The sequence below is a fragment of the Argopecten irradians genome, chromosome 9, assembly GCF_041381155.1.
Source record: "Argopecten irradians isolate NY chromosome 9, Ai_NY, whole genome shotgun sequence".
Classification (NCBI taxonomy): Eukaryota; Metazoa; Mollusca; class Bivalvia; order Pectinida; family Pectinidae; genus Argopecten; species Argopecten irradians.
In genome coordinates this window covers 16,285,700-16,310,680 of record NC_091142.1, presented here as the reverse complement: position 1 = coordinate 16,310,680, position 24,981 = coordinate 16,285,700, and the positions used below count along the sequence as shown (strand labels likewise).

Genomic DNA, 24,981 nt, shown 5'->3' with positions numbered 1-24,981 from the left:
AATCACAGTGTACCGTTATATCCCTTTTATGGAGATTAAATGATGAAAGTATCTGTGGTTCCGGTGACTTCAGTTTTACTATGAGATGGTCAAGGGGTGGATATACTGTCAGTGATAGTAACCCCTGGTGTATCGAGGATAATTGTATTTATTATGATTCTTAAACAAAATAAAAAGCCAAATTGATGTTCAAAATTAGTTTTTTATCAAAGTCTTCTTGTTAAACTGCAACTACGAGTAAAAGACCTGTTTGAGAAATACATTGAATATTCTGGATACGACTATCGTGAAATCATTTGAATGCAATGATAACGCATTATAAAAAGTCATCATTTAAATGTCACGCGTGTCTGTTTGCAATTTGAGTATTCGATAAAATGTTTGACGTGATCATTTTATTACGTGATTCAAGTTTTCTCTTTGATGACGTTCACTATAAACATCATTAGCCACGCTATGTCAGGGGCTGTTAAAGGTTTTAACGACATGGTTGGAGAATATCATATCAATGTATTACTATCATTTTTACGGGTGTAAGACGGTACATAAAATGGAGGCACGCTATGCTATGTTATATTAGCGCATCGAATCGAAAACAAAAATCAAAATAATATCAGGGATATAATACTGGGTTAGATTTGGTGTTGGACATGTAAAACAAACAACGTAGGGTATAGCAAGTACATGAACAACATAATAATCCCAGTAAATGGGAATATTATTGTGAAGATGTTTTCCACAACGATGCGAAACAGAATCATTATAATGTAAAGAATATTATAACACTAAGGAATAACAAGTATATTAACAAAACAATCTACGAATCCTCGTAAATGGAACGATTATTGTGAAGAAATCATTTTTCGAGTCGAATCACAACAAACACATAATAACGCCAATAATATCATAAAACTATATAAACAAAAACAAAAAACTAAAAATCGTAGTAAATGGAAAGGTTAATGTGAAATGATTTCCATCGTAAAAATCTAAGCTAGGACCACTGGATAAAGCTGGGGCCACTGGATACTGTTTTACAATCCAATATCAGCAAGGATATATAAAATGAATATAAAAACCAGAGTTTATGAGGTTGCCAGAAACTATGAGACATATTTGTTTGCATGCGTGATCCGATTTCTAATAAATAAGGCGATTTTTGTATCTTTTATGAAGAAAGATTTGCCAATGTCTTAAGTTGGCGAATTGCTCGCGTGACATTGTAAAACTATCATCTTTGGGAGTGGTGAGGGACTGAGACTTGAATGCCGTGTGGGATCATGGAGCGCTTATAAGCAGATTCCGTCTTTGTTCTAAAGCCTAACATTGTACCATTGTGTATCGATTTCATGTTCCTCTCCTACCACCATCTTTCTTGGACATTTAGAAATAAAAGCTATTTGATATATGATAAGATTGGCTGTATCAGTTTAAGACTTTATAAAAGCTCCGAAGATAAATGACAGACCCGATTTATCATGTATTGTATAGACATTATGTCATGTACCGTATATATCACCAGCTATTATCAGCTTATCCCACGTTAGACACATATATCAACGGGAGGCTGACACGCCGCAATCAATACATTTAGTCATTAAATGCTATTATCCCCGACAGCATACTTCTACATATCTTCAAATATACCTTATTGAAACATCAGTACAAATAAAATTCAAACGCGTGGTCGAATCACCCAGGCTTACTAAGTTTTATTTAGTTAGGTCTTCAAACTTTCTCTACAGATGAAAATTGATCCTCTGTTAGCAGACATTTGCACTATAAACGTGGATTTATTCCGCAACATGCAAGAGGAAACATCACGATATTATATTATATAACTTTTGGTAATGATATGGTTATATATTCACAAAACTTTACTTGTAACTTGCGAAATATCTCGCGTACATTGCCGCGTTTATAATACTGTCAAGTGTTTTCATTTCGGGAAAGTTTAAAGCGTGATTTTAAAATCAACCAGTGAAAATTAATACCTATTGATAGTATGTATAGCAGAAACCGGTGTAGAGTGGAATTTAGACCATGTGAATAAGTGTCCGACTAGAAAACGCGCTATCTCGAAATCAAAACAATGTGCAGTAACATTTTAGCATTGGTTACCGCACCACTGGATATGCTAGAACACCCAATGTATGTTACACACCAATGTATGTCAAAATTATGACAACCAATGCTTATATTTACATTCAAAGTAGTCATTATCATTTAAAAAAATAAAAATAAAAAATAAAAAAATAAAGCATGAAAATAAAACTTATGCGTCATTTGACGGGGGAAAGGCTTTGTGCCAGTGCATTCCGGTGTGTTGTCATGGGCAACCGACGAAACCGTGGCAATAGATGAAATATTTCTATCGATAAACCAGATATACTAAGATAAATACAACACTTCAACCATTTCAAATATTTTAATTAGAATATATTTTCATATTGATCAACTTTAAGAATATTTTAACATTTTTCAGTGAATTCCCACACTGACTTAAATCCAATATTTTTGAAATCTGATTATGGTGTTAGTACGACAGTGCCTAGTGTCACCCCGAGGATATCACTGTCACCCGAGGCGAAGCCGAGGGTGACAGTGATATTCAAAGGGGTGACACTAGGCACTGCCACCCTCTAATGCAGGTAGTATTTACTTTATTATACCAAAAGTCTAAAAACGAAACTAGTTTTCAAGTTTTGCAAACATTTTAACTGATTTACGCAATAGTCGAGCAGTCACCGTCGGCAGTAGAATAGCATAGCAGCTTCTACTCAGTAGCGCTAACTAGCATTGCATTATTAAAAAGAATACTCACAATAAGCATTTATTGAAAATTCTTGTTGTCTTGTCTACTGCGTTTGTTAAATGAATTTTGGTTTTGTCCCACCGTCTGTTTACAACATTAGCAACGTCACGAAGACGCTTGAAATCGCATGTCTTCCGTTCACCTAATCACCGACGGGTTCATAAAACCAACATATAGCGCTTGGATGGTAAGCGAAAAGGCGTAAACGGAAAGCTCCGTCCTTTATTTGGAAAAAAATATATTGATAAACAGACTGATTTGGCAAAACTATTCCTAAGTAGCTCCAGATAAATTTTGAAGCGTCGCTTCAAAAAACAAAGATGGCGTCGAAAAAAGAAACGCGTGCGCATCTTTTTTGGGCGGTTAATATTTTGCACTGTCAAAAATACACTATCACCCGTTGCTAGGGGGTTGCTACGAACGTGTCTATTGTTTCCTATTGTTCTAATGTTACCTGCCGTGTGATAGTGTAAAATATCAAATATCTCTCGACCAATCAGAATGCAGGATTTTCACTTGAGGTATAATAATGAAAATTTCATACATTGGGCTTAGTTGCAACATATAGGTACTGTGCAGTGGCAATGTAAATACAAATGTATATGAAATTATATTGTATTACTGCGGCCAAGTATCTCTGTAACATTAGCCGAGTATTAATGCATTTGTAATATATTACTTGATTCGTTTCACGTCTTTGGTCAATCAAGCATTACCTCATGGTCAGCATAAAGGGAGTGGGACGACTGATTCGCCGGTTTGTAATATAATGTGATGGGGTGCTGCCCTCCAAGTAGGTCGTTAAAATTTTATCTGATTCCTCCTATCCATGGGTCCTGGCTAGATGTGGGATTGTGACTTTTTTTTTAACTTTCTAAGGTCTCGTTTGCCAGCATAGGATAGACTCTATGTTTTGTCCCCTGGCCGATATACACTATAGTCTGTAAAAGTTGTAAGTTCAGCTCCTGCTCATCATCAAGGGAGTGTGACGACTGGTTTGTCGGTTTCCGATGTATGCTCTATCTTAGTACGATAGCGCTATAAAGATGCTAGAGTTGCCACCATTTCGCCGAGAAACATCACCAAAACATACAGACATCCACTCCTGTAAGGTAGGCTCTGGTGTCTGTCCCCTTGTCGAGACACACCACAGTCTATAAAAGTGGTAGTTTCTGCTCTTGCTCAACGTGTATTTTTACGCTGGTTCGTCCGTTGTCAGTATAATATGAACGGATGAGGTATGTTGCATGGTGTCTTCGTCGGCATATGTCATTGATATAGTACTATGAAAAGGGAACTACTCTTCATATCACTTGTTGAATACCGATTTGTCTCCTTAGACTGATTGTGCTTTCTCATTTATAAATTACCCATTTTACTTATATTCGTAATTTTGACTGACGATCCATACAAATACAGGCTTTATCTAGGCTTTATCACTGTGGTTTTGTTGTACTTATTCATTCGGTTTATGATTAAGAGAAACATATCTAATCGCAATAACATAATAAAACAATTATTCATAACACCTTGACCATACAATGTAGAACAGCTATTGTCGTTAGCGAGACCCGTTTGTAGAAGTTGCTTACCAAAAGCATCGTCGGCAAGGTTTAGATAGCGTAGTGGTTTGCCATTGTGGATGTCAAATAATTAATTTGCAAAGTCCTTCTGAAATGATTCTGGTTACAGATCTAATCTTCAGAGTACCGCCTTGAAAACCAACATCAAATAATTTAAATTCGTAAATGATGCGGGCTGTTAGCGCCAGTGAATAATACCATTATAGTTCTAATATAAGTATCATCCGCTCTGGGGACACCGATTGGCTGCAGAGTTGTCATCTAGAACATCAAAGTATAGGGAAACTGTTATTTAGCTGTGAAGTACTCAGCTACGATGTGCATGTTGCATTTGTTCGGGTTCAATTAAGTATGAATAACACCACAAACATATAAATAATATTGTGAACAAGCTGAACACATTACATCATTGTGTCTCTTGTAGCCATGTAATGCAATGGCATATTTCAGTTTCAGGATTGGTACATACTTGATACTTTATACATAGACATATAACAGTTCCTAGGAGAAAATCTGAGCATATTATGAAAATGCATATGCAGATGGAATAGATATTTTTAAAGCTAATTAATTGCAAGCACCACCTGTTGATCATCTCTACGTCAAGAGATAGACGACGATGGGTCATATAAATACAGTGTACAAGGTCGTTTTAAGTATCTTGTTAGTTTTGTACTTGTCAATCTCGTGACAGATTTTGAAACGTGATGTATCTTATTATTCCCCATTTTATCGTGATTTTACGTATTTACCGTCATCGTCCTTGACTCTGACTTTCCGGTAATGCAACGTAACTATATCATGTTGCTTCGTGACCAATCCGCGCCAAACTGTATTGTTCTTTATCAATTACGTAGTGGAGTCGCACTTACACGCAGTTGGATATTTGATAAGTTCGTGTTAAAACGGTTGTGAAAGGGAATAACACATGAAATAAAGTATATTCTAATACGGTTTAGTAGTGATATACTACGGTTGTATGAACATGTTCAAAAATTGCGCGATACGTAGATACTGCAGTCTCACAAAACACACACATATGTCCCAATTTTTCAGGTTCGTTTGGTTGGCACATTCAATAACTACAATAACTTTAGACATAGTCTACTTAATGAAATCCATATGCGTAGGTAATCAAGTTTTGCTCCTAAGACTGCCGTTTGTATACGTTCAGACAATATGACGATATAGTTTACATTATATGACATCCAAATTATACCGCTTGCATGCTTGCCAAAAGTCCTAACTGATCGTTAATGTCAATTCCTTGACAAACGTCACTAAGAATAATGTATATTCTGTGCTTCCCGTCTGATTATTCGTCTCCGACAACGAAATCAATTTCTTTAAACATGAAGTGCCAAGCTCGGTCCATCAGTCAATGCCATTGATCAGACATCGTTGTCTTTCAGACACATAACAAGTGAATAGAGTATTAATCCCGGGGGTCATAAGGAAGATTTTACGTGAGTACGAATGGTTTGTGTGTGTCCACGTATGATGGAGATGTGATAAAATGACATTAGATAATACAAAGTATAGTGCATGGTATAAGTATAACACCATCAAGATACAAAAGTATATCGCATTGTGCAAATACAAAATCATCAAGACACAAAAGTATAGTGCATGGTGCATACAAAACATCAAGAACAAAAGTTAGCTACAAAAGTATAGTGCATGGTGCAAGTACAAAACATCAAGATACAAAAGTATATCGCATTGTGCAAATACAAAATCATCAAGATACAAAAGTATAGTGTATGGTGCAAGTACTACACCATCAAGATACAAAAGTATGGTGTAAGTACAACACCATCAAGATACAAAAGTATAGTGTATGGTGCAAGTACAAAACTAACAAGATACAAAAGTATGGTGTAAGTACAACACCATCAAGATACAAAAGTATAGTGTATGGTGCAAGTACAAAACTAACAAGATACAAAAGTATGGTGTAAGTACAACACCATCAAGATACAAAAGTATATTGCATGGTGCAAGTACAAAACTATCAAGATACAAAAGTATGGTGTAAGTACAACACCATCAAGATACAAAGTATATTGCATGGTGCAAGTACAAAACTATCAAGATACAAAAGTATGGTGTAAGTACAACACCATCAAGATACAAAAGTATATTGCATGGTGCAAGTACAACATCATCAAAATACAAAAGTATAGTGTATGGTGCGAGTACAAGAAAAAATGATACAAAAGTATATTTTTATGTTGCAAGTACAAAACTATCAAGATTCAAAAGTATAGTGTATGGTGCAAGTACAAAACTATCAAGATACAAAAGTATAGTGCATGGTGCAAGTACAACACCATCAAGATACAAAAGTATAGTGCATGGTGCGAGTACAACAAAAATGATACAAAAGTATATTTTTATGTTGCAAGTACAAAACTATCAAGATTCAAAAGTATAGTGTATGGTGCAAGTACAAAACTATCAAGATACAAAAGTATAGTGCATGGTGCAAGTACAAAACTATCAACATATAAATGAAGTTGTTGATACAAATCACAAATCAAGATACAAAGTTGCCATTGGTACAAAACCAGCAAGATGCGAAAGAATCATGATACAAAAGCAAAAATCATTAAAATACAAGTAATTGCTGATACAAAACCATCAAAATGTCGCTATTGATACAAAATTCAAAATTGTCATCATAAAAGAAGAAAAACTGACCCACAAAATCATCGAAAAACGAAATAAGAAAGTATATATTTGAGTTGTTGATACAAAAACATCCAGTGTATTTAAATTAAGACCAATGGTCCTAACGGTGTAACGATCGTGCTTGATTAATTAAAATTATCTGATTTGTTTATATGGCTGGTGTCAGTTGACCATGTATTGAACCCAATAACTTCCGTGTTAGTGGTAACGGAGACTAAAACCACATTGAGGCGAATGACATGTATTTTGGCCAATGTTTCTGTTGCTGTCCACCAGCTGTGCTTATTAGGTGATAAATACAAGCTCGTAAGCTCTCCAAGGACAATATCCCAAAACTGATCACTTGGGAATGACATACAAATAGCAGCTATATTGTATGGTCATTTAAAGATGGTCTCTGTTGTATGCATCGCGGTGTGTGTGCGCATGTCTATATATTATAGAAAGCTAGTCAATTCAACAAATTACATTGAATAATATTGAAGATGTTAGTCAAAAAGATTGAATAACGGACAAAATTTAATTGCATTCTTTCTTTAGGTGGATGAAGTGTTAAGACCAATGGTCCTAACGGACTTTTATTCAGTACAGATGTTGTGTATATTTTCTCTCATACCAACATGTGTAATACTGGCGGACCTCATGCTATACACTCATGTCGTCCGAGGCTGTATTGCATGGCTACCCATGCAATAAAACCTTGGACGTCCCAGCGGCAACAATACTTCTATTTTCTTTTCTCGGTACAATTGAACTTAATTGGTTAAATTGGTTTTACTTTAGAAGATACAAAAAAACGAGATTTGCATAGAAAATATCACGCAATTTTCATATATGGAGAACTGACGTGCAGTCACGATTTTTTCCCCATACATATTTCAAAATTGCGTGATATCATAGCTATACAATTACAATTAAACGTTGAGGAATCACAAAATGATGTAAACCCTTGGCAAGCCTTGCATTTTACAACATTTTATGACTCTCAGAAAGGAAATATCTCTCCTTTATATCTACATATAAAAACGTATTTTCTTGCATACAGTAGTAGTAGCACTCTCCCTAATAATAAATAAATACATTTAGATTCTTTTATTCAGTACAGTTGAGGAAATACTATTGAAATCTATTAAATTTCATACATGTTATTTAATTCCAGTCCAACAAGAATAATTTTTGAAAGGGTTCAATGCTGAAGGAGGTATACTCCTTATCAAAAATCTGTATTAAACTTTTTTTCTCATAGAATTGTGGAAATAGAAGTTCAACCTTATGAACAAAATATTGGATTGTATGGAAATTTCACGTTTTTTGACCATACACGCGATAGATGAAAGCCACAATTCCATTTGAAATGAATTTGTTGATATGCGTTAGAAACTTTATTGTGCACTGGTCTTCTTTAAAAATGTAATTAATAGTTATCTTTTAATATTTTTTTGTCTCAGAATTGCAGTGTATGCTACTTCTACCCCGTTACATATTTGCCATTTTCAGACATTTTTGCCAAATTTCACTGTTTATAGAAAAGTTTTTTTTTATATTATACTTTTGGAAATATTGTGCTTAGGAACAGGGAAAAGGTTGTTCCTTCTAAATCAGACATAACATCTCAGTTTCTTAGTGCTCACGTTTTCCATCATTTAAAAATATGTGTTTTCAATATTTTAGAGCAAAACAGAAATGTGTTCAAATAACCTTAAAATGTAACATTACCGTGACAAAGAGTATACTTTCCACATTAATGCTTAATACTTCAATTACAATGACCCGAGTAAATTAGCTCGATACAGCTGATAATGATGTCACAGTGATGGTTTAAGTGAAAACGATTGGAATAAAAGATGGAAAAAATCTTACTTAACTCAAGACGAAGAAAGACAAATATTGAAAACGGCCGCAAATTGACAATTTCTTCTAATTTCTGTATCAAAGTATACAAATAATAAAAATCATTTTTATTAACAAAATTTGCAATTAATACCTTGCTACAGATATAGGTCAATTTTATTTCAAAAACCTTTTCTAATCTAGTTTAAAATGATATTTCAACGTGACTGAAGCCTCAAAGGTGCAGATCCTTAACCCCATGCATACAAATCTGTGTATGGTTCATTTTTGTGACATATTTATACAATAAGTCGTTTTTACAACCAGTAGACTATCTTACTCAGTTGCTTTATTAATAACGTTTATTCTGATGCCCAGAGATAATTTTATGTTTAATTAATATCTAGATAAAAGCAGATAAATATGCAAACCGAAAACTTTCCGTTGCGAAAAATTTAGCCCATCTGTATTATTGTTAAAGCGAATAGTCGGACAAACAAAGGCTAAAGTCGGTAAAAATGGTGTTAATATATCCAGTATAATTTCTTATGAAATAGAAAAATAAAATCTCCCATCAAAATCGCTCTGTATACGAAGAAATTAATATATATTATGGGAATCCTAATACGTCTTCCCGACCGGCTATCAGTGCAGTTCACTCTTAACGACATTTCCACGCAGCCTCGTTTTCAAAGAATTAGGCGAACTTATATTTAGAACTGTGCTAAATTTACACGGGGCTTCCCCATAACTTCAATGGTCAAAACTGGACACCGTAAGCAGAATTTGACTATCATTATGGTATGCAATGACTTTTGGAAGGCCAAAGACCGCATTTAGACTGGTTTCCTTTGCCCGACTATTCACTTTAAAGACGATATTTCCAATGGGTGTATCGCAGAAACATAATAACTATCATTGAACCAGTCGTTAAATGTTCTTATTTTCAGAAGTATTCTTAAGTAATGCAGTGACGTCATCAAAGCGATTGCTTGCAACATAAAAACGAAACGAAATTGTAATGGTGGCACTTTTTAACTATAACTGCAATTTGTGTGACGACTAAGGATAACATTCCACTGAAATCAATAATGTACTTTAAGCAATTCATGAGTTACTTGGAAATATGGGAATACACGACATTTTCACTTTATGATTTGAAAATAATATTAACGTAATCAGTTTCCGGAACCGAAACTCAAAAGAAGCTTCGCGCAATTCACAACAAGTGAACTAGTTTAATTTTACTAGCACATATTGCAATATTATCTTCTGCATCCTCGATAACCCAGGGGTTACTCTCACTATCGTAACATTTGATGGTAAAATTGATGAGTTTTTGCGAGAAAACAATTGGCCAATCACAGGCTTACAAAAATTTCCGTCGATATTGTACGTTAATCGGTTCTTTTGATGTACATGAAAGGACCAAACTACCTGCCTCATGTGTTGTTTACTATAAGATATACTTGGCCTTCTTTAAACTTCTTCGGTAAATGCCAATGGAGGGCAAAGACCCCACGGTTGTTATCATTATCATAAATAACGTCAATAGGGTTGACAAAGTTCTTTGGGATTGGCAAAGGTCTTTGAAATTGACAAAATTTAGGATATGGAACAAAAGAACAAAATTCATTATATGAAAAAAGAACATAGGAAGATATATTAGTTTGTTAAAAGCCTGCACATCTTAAAAGTAAAAAACATTCTTGCTCTGCAGAGAAGGTACACAACGGAAATCACACGTTGAGTACAAGCCGTAAGCGTTGTTTACAGTCTCCGCAGGCGAGATTGATAAGGGGGATTCGACGGTGTTCACGAGACAAGGTGATATATGAAGGGGAGAGATTACATTAAGGTTGTAATAGAACGGACACAAGGTTTCCGCGAAATTGACTAATTACCACAGGTTCCTTTTATGGAAGAAATAATGTAGACAGTCGGTGTACGTTCTGGCTAATATATCGGAATAAATCGTGCTCACGAGGAACGAATACCCATTATAAATAGGGGTGTATATCTCGCGGCTTTCCTCAATCAGTCGTGCTGTTTTCTATTCCGATTTTTCTTATCTAATGTTTTCTTTTTCTCTAGGAAAACGACGCCTTACGTTTTGAAGTATTGCTTAAGGTTCTTCCAAGACCTAGTTAATTCAAGGACAGCAGGACTACCGTAATATCAGCGGGTCATTCACATGTCGTAAGTACGATTTACGTTTGGTAGACAACTGTCTGTTAGTCTGATGCCCTAGATTGGTAACGGAAAACGGAAATTTTTCAAATTAGCCAAATTGGTCACATTATACTATATATTATATATATGTTTGTGTAAAATAACATGGAAAATAGTCATTTCTTTTGAGTGCCCCAATCAGGAAGCGAACCTGGGTCTCCAGTGCGAACAAAAACAACGGCTTTACCGACTGACATACAGTTGCTGGTTGTCAGAGGATTTCTATTCTTGGCTTCAGTCGCCTTGTACCGATTTTAGAGAGTTTAGTTCGGTATGTGTTTGTTCAATATGAAATGTCATTTATATCAATTCTTCTATGAATATATTGTGCTTCACAGTGGTGAGTGAGTGCGGGTTTTCTATTTGGAAATAAAATATTAATAATAACAAACATCCGAAGGTTATTTATCAAAACTTGCCGCTTCATTTAGATTTACAGATGGCGAAATAACAAATGATATTTTTAAGACTTCGTTTTGTTTCAAAATAGACCAAAATATAAGGAAAATTCAAATTTATATTCGAATTATTTCATGTGCGAGCTGGATACCCGTGTACAGAAAGGCTGTAAATGGCATACCTAGATGAAGCGATAAACATTGCAGTGTCTGCATTTCGTGATGTGCATACTAGCGCCATTATAATGTCCTGTAATTGTCCGTTACTATACAGGTATAATACTACAAAGAAGTCTTTCTCCGATAACAGTGATTAAACTGTCTGATCGATCTGAAAAGCCTTTAGGTATTTTACCATATTTTACAACGTGAACCTGATTACTCTTCTACCCTATCTTTTGATGTGTACAATGATTTAGAAAAAAATGCTAATTACCTTCATTGCCAGCAGGATGATGGCACTAGAATGGTAGGCGCCAATGAGAGAACCCATTACGGTATTCCGTCGGGATCCAAAAAGATTGGACACTTGAATGTTTGTGAGAAGGATAACAAGTCCCGCTAGGGAAATTAAGCTAAAAGCCGGAATCACTAGCCATGGAAAGGCTGAAATGAAACAAAATTCATCATTTATATAAAAAATAAACAATTGTTACTTTAAAAATTTCGATTCTAGAAATAAACTTAAGAAAACAATTGGTATCTCGGTCAATATCGATTTATTTTGCTTTAATATTACGAAATGAAATTAAATCATTATCTATATGAAAGAACACTATTTTTATACAAATTTTTATTTCAAAATGGTGAAGAATCACCTCAGGAAAACGATATTTATCTCTGTCAATAGCAATTTATGTAAATTTTTTTGTGAGATTTGTTACATGTAAAACAATTTAAACGTTAAATTTTTATATTACGTTTTCATTTTCATACCAATTAACTGGATATGGGACTTACATGCATTTGAAAATGTCATAACCAATGTACCGATTGCAAACGTCAGCCTACAACATAAGAAACAAAACATTTGGTAAGCAAATTGTATGTACATGTACATTTTATAATGAGGCTATACGTCTTGGCGATCTACACAATTTTATTTTTTATGTATCCCTTTGATCGTCCTGATTACACGCTGTTATCAGTCTGGGCAAGGGGAAATATAATGAAGATACCCCTATTTTAATAAAAAAAATCGGATTTAATATGCTTTAGCGTATATCACTAAGTCATTCTATCATATCTATTTTACAAAAATGCCCTCAGGTAAGGTAATCTTTTTCAAAGAACGAATGAGAATTTATCGATTGATAAAACTGTGTATATTTCTATCAACAGTTCTAAGTACAAACTATTATATAACTCAACCATTGTGTAGAAATGATAGTAACAAATAAAGCAAGGCATGCAAGAAAACAAAATTTGTTCCGTACATCATAGAAAACACTATGGCATTCGCAAATGAATGGATACTTATATCAAGGAAGTACTTTGAAAGTACAAAGTCAATATTTCATGTTGTACAGTGAACTATCGCGGTACAGCTTTTATTATGTCCTGTTTTTAGTCCTTAGTCGGGAAAGGAACATCCACATTGTCATACGCTTTTTATGATAAAGCCTCACTAAGCATACCGTTGCGACAATATCAAACAACGCACTTCGTCCAGTAATATTACACTGACAAAAGACAAACGAGTTCTTTACCCTTTACTGACCGCCATTTGGAACAGTAACTACCACTTATCACAGGGGTAGAAACGATCATTTTTTAGGATTCGAGTGTCTCGTCGGTCGAACGATAAAGCCAAGAATATTGTGCTCATGGGTAGTAATAATGAATGGTTAAACAAATGGTCACAATTTTCCGTCTATTCCTAAACAGATTGCTTGTTCATGTTTTGTTTGCTAACATCCTGTCGAAAGCGATGGAAGGACTTGTAACAAACAATAATGGTATCCATCAGACACTTCATCATTCAATTTTTACAGCATTATCGACGTTTGTTCTAAACTTCCTCCACCTGTATCATATCACAAGTAGTTTTGATATATCAAAATGTTCATCGTTACTTTTAAATAATGAACCTTTATATTGTATGGTGTAATACAGCACTGTCAAAATCTCAAATAATGACCCAGGGTTGCTCTGCCCATTATCATTCTTTTACCCGTGCTGTGTAGAGATATGAATAACGACCATAGGACACAACCCTGACGTTTGGGTGCTCTTATTTAATCTTATATAAGCTACTAATCTTATTATTTGATGACATTTTTCCGTATTTAGATTTAATTTTGCGATTAAGTGAGTGTTTTTTTAAATATCGATATATTTGCGTTTTGTTCTCGTTAACTATCGCAAACGTCTTGCTATCTATGGTGCGGTTATATCACCCTTGCTGCCTTCACAGTCCCCAAAACAACAAGCCGCATGTCTAACTCGGTCATGGTTTACTAACAATGCCTAAACCATTCACCCGATATGTGACTGACCTGGACAAAGAAGGAACAGTAACTCCAATTTTAGAGCAAGGGCGAAACTAAACTGAAGCCAAAACGTGAGGCGTGCGTTATGAAAATGCAACATGGATGAACGAACGTTGTTTGGTTAATTAATTAGGCTTTACGTCTTATTAAGAGCTAGGGTCATAAAGAATAGGATCATTCTTTTGAATGTCATAGATGGAGATTACGGCATATTCGTACTGTGTCTCCTTGTGCTAGGGGTATGTGTATCACCAAAGTATTCTGCCAAAAACACCAAACAGCACACCCACCAGGTCTCATTATAAAGACAATGACAAACATTTCTGTCTGTTAAGCTAGGGTATATTGGCCACAAATTGAAAGACCGTCATCTTAGGAAGCAAAGAATCAATATAAATATGTTCCCTTTCACATGCAATTGTAACAGGCATATGGATACTTACGTCTAGCCTGCAGGTGCATAAGACAAATGAGCAAATAATTTCCACGACCACACCTTGTCTGTGAAATGTGCATATGTTCAAAAATCCAACTAAACAAACAAACCTTGACGATGGAGTCATTTCATCTGACAAGGTCTGTAAAATAACACCAATTTATATATAACAGCGCGCTGCGACCGGGAACAGACAGCTTCAAATACCTTTATTTCATGGCGGGTTTTCCCAAACCAATATTATACTCGTTTTAGGCATTAAGATGAAACCTTTGAAATATGTCAGTCAAGAAGCTGTTGTCGGCTTCGTCAAATTACTGTTGCCATAGAAACCAAATATCAAATGGATGTTTCAATATAAACCGTATGACCCCGCCTGGTAATACGGCAGATATCAAAATACGAATTGAAAAAGTGAGTTTCCTATCTGCTACTTATGTTACTACAAAGAATGGTATGCATTACCGTATACCCCCACCCCCCAACAATCACTTTTTTTTTCTTTTCTTCACATACTGCTATTTATTATCCTTATAACTACGAGCTATACTACAGATTAATTGGTTAATTAAAATCTCATGTATTTTAATTATTAAAGTTCATGAAGAGATGTAATATGATAACGTGGATGTACAAGAAGAGCAGTATATATAAGAGTGAGCATATTTTCATTATATTTCTTCTGTTTTAGCACCAAACAGGACCAAACGAGACATGGTAAAACGTATAACAAAGAACATCAGCCATTTCTTTTCACGACCAATGAATCATAGTTTCGCGATTTCATAGATATTTCTGTGATCGCAAAAACATAAACGCGAAATATTGACGAAAGATTGATAGCCCGACAACTAGATTGCTAAAATTCTCCTTTTAATTTAAAATTGTGAAAATTGACATGCGTAAATAGCTATATTGTATGAAATAAATATTTTCGTCAATAGTCTACCTTATGATATGACCATACTGATTAGTCGGTATTCTTTGTTACGATAAACTGGACATAAAATCATTGAATTTGTGATTGATTGGTTGGTTGGTATTTGTAAAGATAGTAATTTTGCAGTGTTCTAAGTTTACTATAAGGTTATCATCTCGTGTTGAAATACCAAAATCCCTTCCAAATTACAATACTGAAATGATTTCAAATTTACAAAATAAACCCTGCCATCATGAGTCAGGAAATAATTTACCATCCGGAATGAAACAATTCCAAACTGATTTGTCGCTCTATTTGTCCCCGCACGCTTGTCCCTTGGGCTATTTGATAACCAGAATCTCAATCTTTGGTCATTTATCTTTGACGACAATATGCCCGTGTTCCATTGATCGCAGTGCTTTACAGCATTATATGGGTCAGCCTAGATTGATCTCCAATTAGACTGGTGCATTATTCATACCTTACTATTAAATTATGGCTCTGATAGCGACGGCGTCTTCGGATACAGGGCAGAAATAAACTATTCGTGTCCACTTAGAAAGATAGCGCACGACACCACCAGGTCCAATGGAAGCATACTGCCTTACGTTTCTTTATTTGACGCAGCTAGTCGTCGGGTGACGTTGTCTACTTTCGGTAGTTCCGGTTGAGACGGAAATGTAAGTAGCAAACACAACATGCGTCAAATCTACAATCTCGGCATTCTTTTGTTTGTTTGACTTATTTACCCTCATTGTTGTGTGTATCTTATTGATCAATTATAGAATAATTAACTCATTGTCCTAACGATATACCTGATTATACAATATTGATTAATCTTCAGATACCATGGCCTTATATATTGCAATGACGCAATGAAATAGTTCCGACCGTCATGTACATGCACTAATTTATGTGCAACACATCATCCCTAGAATGATTTTTAACAACGTTTAGTATTTTAGACAAGATTTTTAGGTAAAATTGAAATGATCTTTTACTCCATAACACTCTCAAACGCGAATAAAAGAACTGTCTTTTGCAAATATAATGTTTATTTTTTCAATAACCCGATTCCAGAAACCAAAGTGAATACTGCATTGAATGTTTGGTTATGACATAATATCATAATGAGTTGAAACATGGTACAATATTTTGCATTTATGGCCCCGGTGGCAGTGTGATATGAAAGTTTATTTACCCGAAGGTGTGATATTTCCCGAGGGCTTGCACGAGGGAAACATTACATCTGAGGGTAAAATGAATTGTTTATTATACCGAAATTTTACGATTTGCTACTTCGGGCTAAATATTACTTAAATTTGCGCTGAGTAAAAAAATGACGTTTAACGCTCCGTGCGTCATTGTTGTACAATCGGAAGAGGATATTAACTCCTTATGAAAGACGGGTGGTCACTATATGGGCACGCGCCTCAGGGTAATACGGTGTTTTATTTCCCTGTCATGTTTAACTTATCAGAGACACTGTTATAAACATGAGGTATAATAAGATATGTTATTGAATTGAACTACAATTGCATGTTATCCGTTCTAACTAGAAAATATCAAAATTGTAAAAGAAGCTCTACCGACGATAGAGCATAAACAATAATTATCATTTGGATAATAAATATGTTTAATCTCGTATTTTTATTTATCTTATAAGCACAAAAGTACATATAGAATTATTTTGTTACGATTTTGTTTTCTTCACAACCAGTACCTCATTCCATATGGGACATATATGTAGCATCATGGCTGAAATCTTTCCGGGATGCAATTAATTATTCAAAATATGTTTATTTTGAAGTAACATAAGAAGCTTAAGTTTTTTAATGATGGTATTAGTGTGATGTCAGTGGATTTTGTTACAAAAGAACAATATTAATTCGTCTGCTCTTTTTAATAGGTGAGAAATTACCACTCGTCGGCGATGTAGCACCATAAAGTACGTTGCGTCCTCTGTAAGTTGAACGTGTATTAAGAGAACAGTGGCGTCTTTGCCAAAGTAAACAATTTTGCTTTCAAAGTGCTTTCTTACCAAGTCATATATCAAACGACACGGAAGAACATTCTCTACGTGATGGCATTAACTCGGGAATGGAACAATTATTACATGGCATTAACACTTCCCCCTTAAGCCTAACAAAAAAGGTCTGTGACCTAGACATACCAGAGTACATAAGGAGCGCCACAGCCAACCGGTCAAAATCACCTCAAAAAATCTGCTGTCATCACACTATATTTCCTTTCTACTTTCAGTTTCCCGTTTAATCTATGTTAAACCAGATGGGCAATATCTGGCTATGAAATCCAATCTGGTCAAGCGTATGAATATTTAACGTTTCCGCCGCGTCACTGACAATGTATTCAGTATATACTTACGCCTATACATAACGGTTTAATAATTTCAAAAGTGGTTTTAAAGTTGTGCAGTCTATGAAATCTAATAGCATTATCGTGTTGACAAAATCACTTGTATTAAAAAACGTCATGGCATAATTTTCATTTGTTCGCTTGTTTCAAACCGTTTTGTGTTGAACTATATTCAGAAGCTGATGCTATTGCTGTTCCGTCTATTGAACTTGGTGACGTCAACACTAGCACAAGCGGGAAATTTAAAGGATATACGTGTATAGTTTTGAATTCGAATGATCGTAATGGAAATATAAGTAATAAACTGTTACCAGATTGGACATACAGTTGATATGAAGCCCATCCGGAAGGAAGATAAATAGAATGGCGCCCGTTAGGGCGCCATTCTATTTATCTTTCGGACGGATGGGCTTCAGTTTATTGCTTAAGAAGCTATCATTAATAGCTTTGATAACTTCAAGTGAATATTTTCATATTTCGAAGCTCCGCTCAAAGCACCTGTCTGTATTTTAATTATGTCGTTTTTCATTTTTTTCCTCCGTTGCATTGCGAAGCTTCGATCTAAAATGGAGGATTAGTCAACAGGACCTAGCAACCGAAAACGATCATAACCCACGGCGAAAATAATGTGTGCATGGATATGCAATTGATTTAACTTTCAGGGGCCTACGGAAATATAAATAAAATATTATTCAGGGGCGTTATTATATAAAAAAGAAAAAGAAAAAAGTAGACTAACGTTCTTCCTCCTAACGTCTCCCTTGACACCGCCTCACTTTAGGACTGCTGTAATGCGTTCGCCTCTGTAAGGTAGGCCCTGGGTTCAATCCCCTGGCCGAGGACACACCAAAGTCTATAAAAGTGGTAGTTTCGGCTCCTTCTTAGTGCTCAGGATACAGAGAGTGGGACGACTGGTTCGCCCGTTGTCAGTATAATGTGACCGGGTTGGATGTTATCTTGGTGTTTTCAACTGCATTCTTTAGTGATATAGTGCTATAAAAAGGGCAAGAGTTTACTATACAAGAAGACACAACACCAATATACCGGAGTACACCCAAAACAGCCACATCGCACTTCACACACGCAAGACAGCACACTCACGGGAGGCCGTCCTTTTATGACCCTGGCTGTTAATAGGACGTTACTATGATTAACCAAACCATATCACCCCTAGTTAGTGACAGATCTCGGTTGTGTTTGCTAATTGATATAAAGGACTAAAATTATTTAAGAAAGATCTCTACAATATGCGGCATGATATCTTTGATAAATTATTCTTCTTCTACTGCTTTCACATCATCCATCAAATGCATACAGTATATTTTATATATAAATCAGAACTTACGGCAGGTTGCATTGGGGTTCATTATCCTATAATTTGCTAAAAATCATTAAGGATGTCGTTCATTTCGATGTGTTTCGTGTGGTGAGTTTTGTTTCGAAAAAAATGCGGCATGTTCGTGTTGTGTTTTGTTGAACAATAAGACCTCCAACCCATTTATAGTGCTATGGCACTGAATCATACTGTCAAAGTGAGTGAATCGCACTCAAATTGTCACATATATACAACAGACAAATCATTCGTCCCATTTCTTAACGTTTTAGGTTAAGGACACGTCATTCAGAACCTTGCTTAAAAACTTGCGATCCATTCGAATAGTGCAAACGCTTGACGCGAGGCTGATAATAGAATATAAATCAGAGACGGCAGGAAGAAGAAAATAATTAAGGTAAAATGTTAGATCCCAATTTCAGCTGCCTTTCATGATAAAAATGAGAAAACTATTGTGGTATTCTGTGTCAATGACGGGTTCTTGTATTAAAAGACATTTGATTGTTGCAATAAATCACAACCTTAGTTTATTACGACAAACTTCCATTATATTTGTGATAAACGAATGTGAAAGGTGAGTGTCCAAATGGTCGGCCGCTAGCGTGAAACATATATTGATTTAAATGTTCGGGGGGGGGGGGGGGGTAATAATTTTATTATGATCTATTAGACAGTGTCACTATACGGTATACCTTAATTCCGATGAGCCATATAAAACCTCGCGCATTTGTAGGGATACCGTCGGACATAGCCAATAAAGCGAACGTCTTCCGACCGAAAAACATAGGGCTTCCCTCATGGCGCAAACACTCGAGGTTAAGCGAATGGATTAGGATTCCTGGAGTTATACGTCCGGACACCACATAATGATTAATCCGTTGGAATGATATGATGAGATTTTGTTTGACGACAGATGACAGGACTATTAATGAGCCATATACTAAGAAAGCGATTTGAACACAAATTGAAGCATAGAAGTCGTAGTTATTACTATGATATATAATATAGATATGTAAAGAACAAAATCAGCTGAATGACTTAAAATTAGTTTGCTGTTGTATTTCGATAAAGTCTTCTACTAGAAAAATGTATGGGTTACCGTGAATGTTATATTTGTGAGTACACTGTACATTATTGTTGTGTATTTTCGGCATCTTTGGCGGTATGCTTCAGTGAGATAGTACTATAAAAGGGATAGTGATTCCACTGTTATAAGGAGATACACTCGCGCACAAATATACCGCAGTCTCCTAAATCACACAGGCATTCACACTCACTGAGTACACCGCGTAAATCCTAGATCATATTACATCGTGAAAAGGTTTGCCATATCTAATTTCAAATGATGATTGAAATGAAGAGTGATTTGGAAAAAACATTTATACTACTGGTTTAGGTTGGTTTAGTACGCTTGACTCCATATTAACAGCTAGTGTCATAATATAAATGTGCTTTAAGCATGACCATAATCCCGGAGGTTGTAACAGTTTACAGATAAATATATTTCAAGGTAAGTGCAACTTCGAATTTCTGACAACACAGTTTCATATACGCAAACATTTTTCGCGTAAGGGAAATTTTCGCGCTTAAAAATTTCACGTTATTTAGTGTAAATTTCCTCAATTTCCCTATATATATATATATTGATGCAACATATCCAATGGCTCCAGAGGAGTTAGCAAGCCTCTCTCGAGTCTCTACCTCAATGACAAATCAATCAAGTAGAAGTTTAGGGAAACAATATCATTAATAAGAAACATGAGCGCAATTTAACTTTCTCGGTTCATGATCATTATGTATATTGATTGCGTCCTTTGGGATGTAATAAAGGAAATTTATCAGGATCTGTATCATTTTCGTACGGAAATGTCCTATAGTTCGACGAGGAATATGTTAAATCAATGTAAAGCGATATGTACTGGGACTGAACCGTAACACAACGAGGACAAATTGCCTGGCGGGCGCTTGGATATGAAATAAACGAAAGGCATCTAATACAATATGACGCCCACAAAATCGCATATGTCAGTCAGTATTAGCGTGGAACAGTTTGGAAACCCTTTCGAAAGATAATACAAAACACTCATTGATAATAATGGAATGATAGTCCTATTATGTTCTCCTACTTGGAAGACATCACTTGGTGCTAATGAACATCTCGGAAAACACTTGGTTCGGATTTAAGATATTCGAAATACCTTATACCTTGTGACACTAATCACTTGAGCTCACAAATGTGTTATTCTCGTTAGCAATCTGAAGGGTGTATGGATGAAGAAATAATGAAGACACGTTACAATAGGAAAAGAAATGTGTTGAATAGAAATAACAAGAGTTCAAATTCACGAGTAAATAAAAGTATGTATTTTCAGTTTTACAGGATCAGGTGTGATGTTTGGTGTCTTCAGTGAAAAGCCACTATTAAAGAACAGTAGTTCTACTATATTGCAAGGAGACACAACACGAATATACCGCAACCTCCCAAAACATACATTCACACAGCTATTTACATATGTGAGAGTCAATCCTTTTATTATTTTTAATCATTTGTTCATAACAACCAACCGACTTTATTTCTAAAAAAATAACTATATTTTAAAAGTATCAAATTTTGACTTATGTTTATACTTGGCCTTTTGACGAAAGGCGCGAGACAGAGACGTTATGACTAATCCCCAGTTAAACAATCTAACTGACTGTCTGGCCAGTGCAATAATTATGTTTATTCAAACAATAACATTAACAATATGTGCGTGTCAACAATTCTCGAGTATGTCTGAAGAACCCACTCGGACAAAATCTTGTATAGAAATAAATGATTACGATGATCCAGTGCTTACACAATTACAAAAGAATTCATCGGGTTTTGTTTATCAAATCAATTGACGTCTATAACATAATAGTCCTAAGCCGTTTCAAATTAGTTGTTGTTTTGTACATCTTTTACATACAGTTTGAGACCCGTAGCATTTGGCTTACGTCATAGTATTTGCATATAACAAAGTTATTTGTCCTTGCGGGTAGGCATTGATTGTGACGTCCTCTGTTTGCGAGCAAAACGTCATATTTTTGGAGAAAACGACGTGAATTGCGCCCGTCACAATGGATACCTATCCGCAAGGGAGCTAACGCTGGGATGTGCAAAGACGGAAATCAATTATGCTGTACCGTTTTTCACATCTTATGTACATACAGTGATAGCTGTTATGCCAAAACCAACTATCCCCTTTCTCACTCAGTTTTACAGATTATATGAAAGAAAACTTCCGATGTGTATTGTCTTCCTGGCTATAATACTTTAGAGTTTAGAACTTTGATAGTTACTGTAGTTTAGCCTGCAATTATCCTTTAACCTGTAACAATCAAATGTTTCATACAAAGTTTGATCAATAGATTAGGACATTCAAAAACGTTCAGAATTGGCCAGACTGTACATTGTTTCATGTGAAGAACATATTTTCTCTGTACCTGGCTGTCCCTTGCTAATATCAATTTTCAGGAATGAAACATGGAGCATGTCTAAAACTATTTATTCTCGTGTTTTATTTAAAGCCCACCGGGATATTTTCCTGATAAACCAGCACGAATGGTCTGTATGGAATACCAAGCCAGAAGTCATGTCAATGTTTCACAACAATTTACTTCTTCGTCGTAAAAGGTCTATTTAAAAATATATATTATCGGTATTTTGGTTTATTTCTTTTACAGCTGTGAGCGATTCTTTCAATTTAAGTGGATTTTAAGTAAGACGAAACACAGAACATGGATAATTGTGTAAGTATAATGCGACCTGACACTGGCCTAATGACCTTTGTTAACCCGAGAAAAGCGTCAGACAAAACGTGACGCTGAATTTGAAAAATAGATCTACCATGTACAATGAAAAGGAGTTATGGAAACTACTGTAAATCCGTTTGATTTTCAGTAGATCCATTTTTTATATATATTTTTTAGTTTTGCGAGAGAGCTAGAATATCATTTAAAATAATAATTAAAATTCAATTTAAGGTTTTGCGAATAATTGTATATGAATACATTTATGTCAGTAAAAACCTTTACGGCCGAATATATCGATTCGAACATACATGTCAAAATATCAAATATGCGAAATATTGTAAACGTGAAAATAACGAAGTTCACAGCATAGTAAATCATTGTTGGTGACGTATCGTGGGATTGCACAATACGCACCATTATTTATTGACCTAGGTCACCTGCCTGCCTTGCAGCACATCCTCATTCGTATAAAACATAAAAATAATGAAATGAATATGGCTTTCATGGATTACAGTTTCGTTAATACTGAAGAGCAAAAATTCCTTTTGTTTCAAAACAACCTGAGCTGAACCTCTACAGTGGAAATGAATAACCGTGCCAGAGATAACAAATGACATATCACGGATAGTCTGTTTTCTTTCTTTCTACCCAAAAATGATTATTGATGGGATGTCCTTCCTTTACATCATCACTATTTTTTAAGCTTAATTACTTTACACTTCCATGTAATTACATAATAATCTCGAATTGTTCACAATACATGAACTTGCAAATCATAGCTATTAATTTCACACAGACAAGTGAGTGTTAAATGGATTTCGGCAGTGATATAAAAACACCTTTACATTTACGTCAACTTTGCAGTGGAATTATTGTGTCATAAGTAATTGTAACGTGACTTCTGCAGATATGTTTTCATCTAAACATTCATATTAGAAACATTTTGTTTTCCATTAGAAATATGCCTTGATGTAACTTTTGGTTATAAGGCATTATGCATTTTTTCTGATGCCTTTCAATTACTTTCACAATTCACTTCATCAAACCTAATGTTTTCGATAGATAGCCGAGACAAAATAATTACGAAACAGTAATATAAATATATACTAAAGGCTGTCACATGACCCAGACATAAAAGCCATCTATAAGTGGGTACAGAAAGCATTAACAATGTTCCTTCCGTCTACGCTGTTTGTGTACGGAGACAGAGGTAAAAAAAGCCCTACTGAGAGTTCTAGTCCATATAGGTAAACACACAGCTTGGTTGAAAAATCCGGAAGTTAAAGACACTGTTGATAAAAGGTCTAGTAATTAAAGTACATATACACCGTAGAGAGATGAAAAAGAGTTCGAACTTTTTCGAGTAATACAAAAACAAATGCCTGTGTAAATGGTTAAGTGAAAGCATCCCAATAATAACACTACAGTGTTAATGTAGTCTTCACAATTAGAACACATTCTCTTCGGCTAAATATAGCATTTCATTATGACATAGACATAGTTTACTTTTTAATTGTTTGTGTTGAATTAACTTTAATCATCACAAACAGTGTGTAATCCATTTTCTTAATACGAGTTGCTTTCACTACGCCATTTTGAAAGTTGATGACACTGTGAAAGTCAAACTTAACAGCCCGAGCGTTTTCTTCACTATGATTATACATAAATGTAGAGGTTAGAAGATTTCAATCCTTACTCTTCAATAAGGAATTTGTTGACAATTAATCCATCAGGTTGACATTAAAACAAGTATCTCAGCAAGATGATCAAGGACATTAAACATTAATATTGAATGGATGTCGCATGCATTTTTGATGTAGGCCTAGTGTGTACTAGGAATTTCGAATTAATGTTGATGAATGAATCCTTTAGTTATCATTTTGCAGGTTCCTTATAGAGTGCAATCGCTGAAACCAGAAGGAAATATGAAAATAAATGTATAGGCCTAGCTTAATTTTGAATAATGTCAAAGCGGTGATTAGTTTTATCGTTTGCCAACATGATTCAAGTTTGATTTCATTTCCGATTTTTGAAAAAAAAAATATAGTAAACAAATACTGAATGATGATCTTTGATGTTCATTGCGACATTTTCGG

The 24,981-nt window shown here is 35.1% G+C and overlaps 1 protein-coding gene across 1 annotated transcript in view; it reads right to left on the bottom strand.

Annotated features, from left to right (window-relative positions):
- LOC138331622 (equilibrative nucleobase transporter 1-like) overlaps positions 1 to 24,981 on the bottom strand; it is a 75,662-nt gene that overhangs the window by 39,548 nt on the left and 11,133 nt on the right. The window contains exons 2-3 of the mRNA XM_069279340.1: positions 12,513 to 12,559; positions 11,989 to 12,158 (exon numbers count right to left, since the gene is read on the bottom strand). Of these exons, the coding sequence (XP_069135441.1) occupies positions 11,989 to 12,158; positions 12,513 to 12,559 (217 nt within the window). The remainder of the gene's footprint in view (positions 1 to 11,988; positions 12,159 to 12,512; positions 12,560 to 24,981) is intronic.